Genomic DNA, 10312 nt, shown 5'->3' with positions numbered 1-10312 from the left:
AACATGTTTTTGCTTTGGGATACAAATTAAGATCCAGAAGAGTCTTGAAAAATTGATATATTTAGTAGTGTGTGGGTATGAAACCACTCCAACAGGACGGTTTTTAAAAAGTGGTATTCAAAAAAACCTTTTATCTAGAAAAATGAGGTGAGGGGGTAAGAGGGCAGGATTGTTCTGTCTTTTCCCTCTGTCAGCTGACAAGAAAAGCTGTTCTTTAGCCCTTTCAGCCGGTGGATGCAGACACAGCAATTTGCTGCTGGACGCTGTTGCTCCCTGCAGTCCCATCAGCTCGTGGTCTGTTTTTTGACTTGCAAGACCTGTGGGAGAAATGCGTGCAGAGCACCTCTGTCCCCATCCTGAACTGCATTTTGAAACTTGTTCTTTCCACAGCTGTGGTACTGTGACTTACTTTGTCCAGGGTTAAAGTCGGAAACCCCTGTCCAGAAGGAGAGGCTGGAGATGATGGTGGTGAAAGGAGTGTGATCCCTAGGGTAGCAGCAGTAGCGCCACCCTAGCTCTCGTTCAGGTGAGCGGGGAAAAGGCTTTAATGATCACCCCAGAGGCCCTGGCACTGGTGAGAAGTTGATGTGACGGCGGCAGCCCCGACTTCAAGGGGCAAAGAGGAGAACACGTTGATTTTTTCCTCCTTCATTCCCGATGCGTGGTGAGCTGGGTTGCGTGCGGCTATGTCCCCGTGGGATCAGTCGAGGAGAGCCGGGATGCTGAGCGGGGGAGGATGGTGAGAGAGGAGCGACAGGGCGGCCCGCGGGTGGGCTCCGCAGGCAGGCGGCCGGGGACAGCGCCGGGCTAGCGGGAGGAGCGCTGAGGGGCGGGCCGGGCCGGGCCGGGCCGGGCGGCGCTGCCGGGCGCCCGCCGCGGCGTGTGGGTGGCTCCAGGCGGCCGGTACCCAGCGACAGGCGGCGAGGTGGGAGGAGGCTGGCGGGGCGGAGGAAGAGGAGGAGGGAGCGCGGCGGTGCTGCGGGGCGTATCAGCCGGTGCTGGACTATGGTGCGGCTCGGCGGGGGCTGACACGCCGGCAATCCGCCCGCCCTTCCTCCCTGCCGGCTGACAGGCACGTGTGGGATGTGAGACCTGCCCTCGCCGGGGGAGCATGAGCTGTGCCCAGGCCGGCATTGTCCAGGTACGAGGGGCTGCTGCCGCCCGGCCCCGGGTGAGGGTGGTGGAGCGGGGGCGGGTGGCGTCGGCTCCCAGCGGAGAAGTGCGGGGCGGGATGGAGCTGGTAGCGGCCTCGGCTCCGGGAAAGGCCCTCCCCGGGGCGGGCAGCCCCCGCCGGGCCGGCGGGATGCGGTGGCGAGTCGTGGGTGTGCGCTGTCACCGTGCCCGGCTGCGTGGTGCCGCCTTTGTGCCTCGGAGGTCCGTGCGGGATGGGACCCCCGGCCGTGCCCGTGAGCGCTGCCCTGGGCGGGGGCGGTGTGCAGGGGTCGCTCTCCGGGGAGCTCACTGGGCCCCGGTGGGTTACGGGCTGAGCCGTCGGCCTGTCGGCTGAATTCCACTAGCGACCAAATAGTGTAGAATTATGATGAGCGACGTGCCGGCGGGGATTGACATCATTTGGGGATGTGGATGCACGCAGGCGGTGATGAAGAGTCCCGTGCCGAATTTTTGGTGATTATGTCCTTTCTTGTAAAAGCAGAAGCCCCCAGTTTCTGTTCTTGGCTCCCTGACAATGCAGCGCCCCCCCCCCCCCCCCCCCCCGTGCTCTGTTGCTGTAAGCCAATCTTGTGACTTCATATTTTGGTTATTACCTTGTGTTATTATGTAACTGCATTTTTTTTGTTAGAAATGAAATAAAATAACTTATAAGTATGTTAAGAACATTGCCTTAGCCTGTAGCATTGTCAAATGCTGTGTTTCTCATTTTGCAGCCTGCATAGATAATGGGTTTGTACTGACATGGGCAGTACAATTCATTTTGTTCTCTATTGCATCGTTTCCCATGTGTTTCTCTGTAGTTGCAGAAGAAATTACTTGGCCTGGGTTTAGATTTTTGCATCCTGCTGTTTGGAGCTGCAGTAGTGCTTTTTATTTATTTATTTATTTATTTTTTTTTTTTTTTTTTAATATATATGCTGCACTCAGCAGAAGTGCGTAGTGAGACTGTACAACAGTCAGTCAGGCTGTGCTCCTGTCCCTGTGTTTACCAGCACCACTGTCCTGTTCTGTGGGGCACCTAGCCCTGTCTGAACAGGGCAGCAATTAGGGGCAGGGTGCTGCTGTGCCAATGGTGGCACATAGCAGGTGGTCAGCTGTGCCTTTCTGATTAGTGCTCATGCGAGGATTGCAGTTATTACAGTAATTCGTTTTGGCTTGGGGATTCATTTTGAAAATTTGGATTTTCCACTAAGAAGGGATTATCATTTCTCTGTGTAGTACGTGTGTTTTGTGAAGAAGTGGAGTACAGTATGTATCCTGGCTGCTCTCTCTGCTTCCCTTCTGTCTGTCTCTGAAGTGCACACCCAGTTTGGACAACACAGGTGCAATGTTGATTTTCATGCTGGAACCAGAAGAAGATGTGAAAGGCAGCACACACTTAGTCAACCCACACCACTCATCCTGTCAATGCAGTCTCAGTCTAGTACAGGGGAAAAGAGTATATGTTCTTACACAGGAAATGTGGGGTCTGTTTACTTGTTTGTTTCAGGAGGGTGAGCAGGGAGTTAGGTGAGAACAAAGAGTGGATTGTCAGATGGCCAGCATTTGTGAGCAGTGAGCAGCATGCGAGTTAAGAGTGGAGGGCATGTTTTGTCACTTGTGTGATGCTTTTGCTGATGTGTTTCTGACTTAATGTGACCTGAGCTTTGGACTCCTAAACTTTTAGTGTCAGTCAGCTTACTCATTTAAAACCAGAGCAGACCAGAGCATGAACTGATCCACTCAGTGACTTTATCAGGAACTATCAATATCTGAAAGTGATGCTGATTAATTTGAAAGGAAACTGTGTACACGTGCTCACAACATCCCAAAGAATTTGTCCCAAATCCATATGCTTAGTATTTAAAGTGTATTCTAGTAAACAATAAGGTCCTTACTGTTTTCCAATAAATAACTGGCTAAGACCTGTTACTAAGGTACATTTTTCAGTGGCTTTGTGTTTCATATACATGGTATGCGATCTTGCATCCTTTACCACTGTGAGATAATCCCTGCGAAGCTTCGTGGAGTTTTGCACGTGCTGTGTCAGATGCTAAGTAGCATTCATTCAAGGTAGTGCTAAATCCTTCTCCTTGTCTCCTTTTGAATAGTCTTCTTACAAACAATGCAGTGACTTGGAAAAATAGTGAGAGTGAAATTTGGCTTATTAGCTGCCTTTTGAAATACTGCAAAAGATGTGGCCATGGTATTGTGGGGAGGATTCAAGTTGTGAGAGTGATGGTGTTGGACAGTTGGTGCTGGGCCAGGAGCTGTTCTAATAAAGAGAATAGGTTACCTGTGTATTAAAGCTGTTGAATCTGCATTGTGGATATGGGCATTAAGGTTGCCCCTGTGGTTTCACCTCTGAAAGATGCTTGTAAAATATACCCAGCAAAACAGCCTCCTCATTTCCATGCCAGTTGCAAAGTTCAAACAGAAGGGCTTTTAGTAATTAAAAAAAGCAATTATTCCAAAATATCTTAGTTTGTGATGACTTTATGACTTTTGATCTTTCTAAATATCTCTATGGTCTTATGTCTTTCCCTATGTCGTTTTCTCCAAAGTTAGGGGTACCCACAAAGCCTGGCTTCAGCATGTATAGATCATAGTCTTTGTAGGCCTCTAGAGACATGAAGGAGAACTCAAGCTTTAAACAAGTGCCTGGCTCACTCTCCCTCCTGTTCCATAGATGGGGTGCTTGCCAGGCTAAGCCAAAATTACGTATTTGTGAACAGTGCCCCAAACTGAGTATCCATATAGAGGTGTAGCTTACATGGGCGGATCATGCCTGCAGCTGCCCCAGCTTTCCAGCAAATACAGCTATGAGCCATCATTGCACTGGGAGTCACCATCACCTCAGATGCTCCCTTGCCTCCAGTGGCACCTGTGCTGCTGGGAATGTTGCTGTAGCGTTGGCCGTGTCCCTCAGATTGGCTTGCAATAGCTGAAGGATGAATCTGCCCATACGGGTTTGTGTATCTGCCTATTAGCAGGAAAAGGAATTGTGACGCCCCCTTTTCTTCAGGATGTCTGTTGTTTGTTTATGCTCAGTGGCTTTCTCGGTTTTGGCAATAAGGAGATGAGTCAGTTTTGCTTCTGTTTAAGGCTTTTTTTACCCATTTCTCCTGTAACATTTCATGTGCTCTTTTGATTCTGCAGTGGCTGAGTGGTAAATGCTGCAGGCATTTGGTTTCATTCCTTAGAAGTGTATTTTTATTGGCCTTAGATACCATGACCATTAATTCTAATAAAGCTTAAAACAGAGTAGATCTTATGTACTTATGTATTTGTCCTAAAACACAGCAATACTTTGTTTTCTACTGGTAATCTCAGAAGGGTGGGGGTCATGCAACTCAGAAAAAATAAAAGTGCAGCCAGTAGCAAAGGGCAAGATAAGATGCCGCCTACTTTAGTTGATTTTTTCCAGCTGAGATTTGAGGCCAGCAAGATGCTTAGAATTAATTAAGAAGAAATAGCAAGGTTCTTTGATGCAGGGAGCCCAGGGTCATTTTCCTTACAGTTAATGAATGGTGGCTAGGCACTATATAATGGGCTTGTGAGTCAGTCTTGGCCTTTTTTGGTGAGCTATGTCTGGCTAGGGTATCCTGTTGTTAGCTCTGAAGTAGGAAGTTTAGGTTCTTCAGGCAGGGCTTCTTAGGAGATGGTGGCACTGTCCCTTGGCAAGATGATGTACTCAAGCTCAGATGTTTATGGAAAATGGACCAGAAAGACTGGTCCAAACTACAGGTGAAATGGACTGTTGTCCCAGGCAGCAGACTGCTGGGGGTAAGTGGCTGGCTGTGGACTGCTTTTGATTTTGCAACAGAGAGGAGCTGGGTTGAAGCCTGGCAGCAGCTGAGCAGGGTTCCCTTGCTGCAGTACCTGTTGCAGCTCCCATTTGTCCTCTCCCTCCAGTGGCGGCAGCAGCAGAAACCACTGTCTGCTCTTCATGACTCTCTTCTCTTCCCCAACTTTCCACTTATAATGTCACCCTCCTTTTCCATGAGTTCAAACAGCCTTAGCTTGATGCCAGGTCCTCATCCTTTTGTCCAGAACATTTCCTATAATGCAGATAAACTCTGAGATGGCTTGGGAGCCGGGGTGGAGTGATATGGCAAGCTGTTTCTTTGAGATCCTAAAACAGGAGGAAACCCTGGTGCTTGTGTTTGAAATATCGAAGTCAGTGATCAGCACCGTGTTCCCCAGGGAATCGCTGTGCTCCATTGTATTGCAAAGTTCTCTGAGGACGCAGCAGTGCAGTCGGCATTCCCTTGCTGCAGAGCAGAAGGTCTGTGGGAGAGAGCGTGTGCACAGCAGTCAGGAAGCATATTATTGAGACCCAAGCTGAGGTTTCATTTTATGCATTTAGCAAAACAGGCTTGCTCTTTCACACTTTCCAGATATTTTTATATTTCTCTGCAGATGCTTGTAGAACACCAACATTTGTTTGGTTTCAAGCCTGAATTAAAATTCCCAACCAATGTCTGGAGGCAAAATCAAAAAGGCAAGTATTTCTCCCAGAATTAAAGTCCATTTAAATTTGAGAGTTGTTAACCCATTAAATAGCAATGGAGTATAGAGTATATCTTGGAGTGAATCACTTGTGTTTAAAATGGAACATGCTCTAAAAATAAACGGTTAATTGCTTCAGTGTAGTCAATATGGACTTTAGAGATGACTGACGGAGTGATTTGTCATCCGTCTCCAAGCAGGAGTCGTCTGGGAAGTCTGTGATGTTAAAGGCATTTGTTTCTATTAGCATCTTTTAAAGTAGTTTTGTTAATGACCTCTTGAACACCAGGACTGAAATGTGTCATGTGGTAAAATTAATTTTTCCATTTCGTAGGAAAATGTGTGCCATGTGTACCTTCAGTTGCCAAATCAGGTTCCTCAGGTCCTGAAATGTGTGGTTCAGCAGGCCTGTCTGTTTTTTTTTTTTTAAAGGAAGCAGGAGCCTGCTGTACTTCTGGTGCCAACCAAATGCTTTCACACATCTCTGTGTAAAATTTAGGATGGTATCCTGCAAGCTGGAGAAGATCTGATGTTGTGCTACTCACTGTATACAGAGAGGAGGATTGGTTAGGAATAACTCTCCAAAACATGTGTAAGCAGAAGAGGTGGAGCAGGAAATAGTCTGCTTTTCCCAAGGGTAGGAGGAGAGCAAGAGGGGGAGGGCAATTCTTGCTAAGATTGGCCAAACAAGTCATTATTTGCTGTGGTGAAATGGCAGAGTGCTGGTTGTACAGGGCAGGGATGGGTCAAGAGGCTTCTCTTTGGATCTTGGGAGTTGCCGTCACTTTTCTTCCTCCACAAAACAAACTATCCTGCCAAAGTCTGTCTCTTTGGCAGGATGTACATTACATGTTGTACAGACTTTGCTAAGCTAGGTACGAAGCCATGAAGTTGGGCATAATCTAGCTTTGCATGTGAGCTGTATGCGTGTTATAAGGCACTTCCTAAACTGTTTGAACTACAGTCCTTCTAGCTGGATGCAATAAATCAGGTGTGTGGGAATACCTGTGTGGGCATCTGGGCACTATTACAAGTGCTTGACAAACTACTAGGATGAATGTGATGATCTGATGTCCCCACCCTGGACAACCTGCGGCTTTTGTTTTGAAATCTGGGTCCTTTCAAGACTGATAGTGTCGTTAAAGTAGGAGATACTGTCTTATTCCAAGGTCTTAATGCAGCCTCAGGAAAATTAAAATTTAGCATTCACATTTTAATGCAGAACATCTGTCAAGTATTGGAGTATTTGTCAGTTGTCTTTAATGATGTGTTAAAGAAGCCATGTGAGAGGCCCCAGGATTTTTAATTTAAAAATATATATACACTTTTCTTCAACAAGGTATGTGCGACTGCATGGTTGTCTTTAGAAGACAAATACAAGATTTACTCTCTGAAGCCCCATCTTGATTTAAATAAGCATGTTGCCACGTGCTTAACCATGAAAAGTGGTGTAAGCAGATGAAATACTTAATCTTGGGAGTCAGAACACAGGTTTCCAAGACAATGCTGTTTGCGACTCATGAAATGCCCAGTAGCGATTAGTGGTCTCCTGTCCTTGGTTACAGGCACGTGAAAGCTGTGTAGAGATAAGGAGTAAGGTCTTTCCATGAGCTCTTAAGTTGCCTCATTTGACTGCACCATGCTTTCAAGTGGTAGCCAATGTGAGGCCATGATTCAGAAACATTACATATGTACCCTGAGTCACAGGCAAGCCATGATGCTGAAATAAAGTGTTATTGAGTTTGGTTTAAGAATGAGCAATGGTCCTTCTAAAGTTATTTGGAACTTTTCTTGATAAAAGGCAGGGCTGCAAGGCCTCTGGTGATTCTATTTATTTATTTATTTATTTACAGAATTGAGTGTCATAGGGAAGCTAGCTGTGTCCTGTGCCAGCGTGAAGCACTGACATTTCTTTCTCATTACTCGAGCAGCAGGCTAAAGAAGAAACAACCACAGAAATCACTACCCAGACACCCAGACCAGGTATTAAGGACTAATGAGCTGAACTGTATTTTCTCCTCCACTTCTTAGGCTAGAAGATGATTTCAGTAGAGAAACACATGGTCCTGTGGTAGAACCCTTTCCAAGAGTGAACACTTCAGTAGTTTATAAGGGTCAGGCTGCCTGATGTACCTTCCTTTTTGTTTCTACTTCTTAATGTTCCTTAAGGATTTTGCTTTGTGTGTGAAATTACCTAGTTTTTATATGAACAAAGCTCCCATTAAAGAATAAGATTTCTCACCTGACTAAAGGCAGCAGTTCTTATGTTGGTCAGGAAACTGCATCCCAGTGTAGAACATTACTCATTCTTGAAATTTGACTTTGCCTTATTCTTTCATGCTCCTCAGAACTGTCACTCTCAAAGAATCCTTGCTGCAGATATTCAAAGACTCTCTCTCTGCACATGTGTTTTCATTCTCTTTGATAGGCTGTTCTCCCCCTTCTACCTTCCCCCTGCTCAAGAATCAAGTGATTGCAAAGTAATGTTCTTTGCAATGCAGTTTGCTGCACAGGTAGCATTGGTCATGCAGTTTTCTGTTTCAGACAATTAAAAGATGTTTAATAACTCAGACTAATTCTCCATACCCAATAACATGGTGTAGACTAAAACCTTAATATGTGTATTTGAGCAATTATATTAGGACATTTAATTAAAAGCATGTATCACCTAATTGTATGTCTCTGAGTCCTTAAATATTGCTATCTTTTGCGTGGTGCCGAGAGGGTACTTGCTTCTCATGAAGTGTTTAGGGCAATTTACAAATTAGGTTTTACTGTAGCTGGTCAGGGAATGAAAAAGTTTTGGGATGTGGGAACAAAATCACAAGCGGGAAATGCAGCAAAACTGTAGCAAATGTGTGGTAATGGGTTCTGGGTGCCTCTGTGTGTTCAACTTGCCAGTTGAGTTACTGAGGTTTGTTTAGAGGTGGAACCTATACTGGGTGGAGGAAGACAACATCTTCTAGAAAAGGAATCTGAGGACCAGCTGCTTGACTTACTTGTTGGAGCCACATGGTAATTTTTTTGACTTGTGAGCTGTATTGTCTTATCCATCTCGGAAGATCATCAGAAGCCCAGGGACGTTGCTGCAGAACTTCTAGAAAGGGGCAGGCTGCCTCATTCCCTTTCCTGACCCCCACTGTCTGCTAAGGTGACTTTTTGAAGTTTGGAATAGAGGTAGTGGCTCAGGCCAGGCTCCCTGCAGGGGTGTTTCAACCCTGCACCATCACCATCTTTCAAAAGAAACCTAAAGAATGTCTAAGGCTCTGGGTGGAAATGAGTACCAACTTCCCAAAAGATAATAGAGAAAGAAGTTGCTTGATTACAGCAAAAGGAGGATGTAGGGCTGTGGGGGTGAGGTTGTATGTTTAAACCTCTGTTTGGAGTGGGAATAGAAATGTTTCTGGTAGAGTCTCTTCTGCTGTAAAATATTTTGGTTGCCTAGTTCTTATAAGAATGATTTTCTAATGGTTATAAAATGTGGATTTTGTGCATATGTGTATGTATTATTTGTTGGGAAAATACGATTCTGAGGTTTGGCCTCCAAGTTAAATATATGCCTGGTTTGACCTATTTTTTTCCCAACCTAATTCTGCCAGTGCTGTGTGTGCACGTGTGATGTTTCCTGCTGAGGGAGTCCCGCTGACCTTAGAGACAACGCACCTTAGGAAAGCTGGTGTGTAAGTGGTGGCAGTGGTAGTAGGCTCCAGGTTTGCATGAGATGGGCTGTCAAGCTGGCTCAGTGAGGGGAAGATGAGAAATAGGGTGTTTGAGGAGGTGTCTGATTTAACACCAAATTATCTGGCAGCTTGGGAAGGGTCACGAATAATACGCTTGGCTCACTTGTGACCTTCTCACAGTAGGTCAGAAACGGACAGGAGATCCGTCTACTTGATGGCCTTCTAATAACTCACTGAAAACCCAGTTCATCTGCTTTAGCTACCTGGACCAAAAAGGATATAAATGAAACATTGCTAATCCAAATAAATCCTTGTGGGACCATGAGAGGGGACATCCACATGCTGAAATGAAAAGTGATAAGAGGGCCTTAAGCAAATGAAGATCTAAGCTCCTAAGTGTACAAGGCATATTGTGAGTTTACTAGCTTATATCCAGGACACTAAACCATGTTTCATGCAGTGCTGCACCAAAAAGAGAGGCATGACAGATTATCTTGAGTTGGCTGTGTGTGACTGGTATGTGCAGGGCTTTGCTGTCCCCGGGACTTTTATTCCCCATGTAATGGAGGCAAAAGTAGCTTGCTACATCTCTGCCCCCTCAGTGTCACTGTGCCCTGGATTAAGTGCAAAACTGGTCAGCAGTGCCTGAAGGGAGGCAGCTCCTCAAAAGTAAGAACTCACAACTGGTGTGTTGGGTAAGGCATAGTGTTCAGGGAGGAGCTCCCCAGGAAGGGTGTTACTATTCTCTTGTACCTGATTTAGATCTAGGATCTAGATCTGTGACTTTCCAGGAATGTATCCTAAGAGGCAGGGAGCTTCTCTTAGGTGTGTGTGAGTATGGGACATGCTTTACACGCATCTGGCCAAATTATTATGTTCTACATGGAACATTTGAAGATTTATTGAGACAGAGAGCAAGAAGGAGCATAATTCTGCTTGAATGGGTAGAGGGGGAGTTTGTGTGTGCC

General features: G+C 45.9%; 1 protein-coding gene across 1 annotated transcript in view; it reads left to right on the top strand.

Annotated features, from left to right (window-relative positions):
* Window positions 1-967: 967 nt before the first annotated feature.
* HECW1 (HECT, C2 and WW domain containing E3 ubiquitin protein ligase 1) overlaps window positions 968-10312 on the top strand; it is a 250387-nt gene continuing 241042 nt past the window's right edge. The window contains exon 1 of the mRNA XM_041466427.1: window positions 968-1141. Coding sequence (XP_041322361.1) covers window positions 1112-1141 — 30 coding nt within the window. The 5' untranslated portion in view covers window positions 968-1111. The remainder of the gene's footprint in view (window positions 1142-10312) is intronic.

This window comes from Pyrgilauda ruficollis, unplaced genomic scaffold (genome assembly GCF_017590135.1).
Source record: "Pyrgilauda ruficollis isolate IOZ18807 unplaced genomic scaffold, ASM1759013v1 scaffold2, whole genome shotgun sequence".
In the NCBI taxonomy this organism is placed as follows: domain Eukaryota; kingdom Metazoa; phylum Chordata; class Aves; order Passeriformes; family Passeridae; genus Pyrgilauda; species Pyrgilauda ruficollis.
This window is presented reverse-complemented; position numbering and strand designations above follow the sequence as displayed.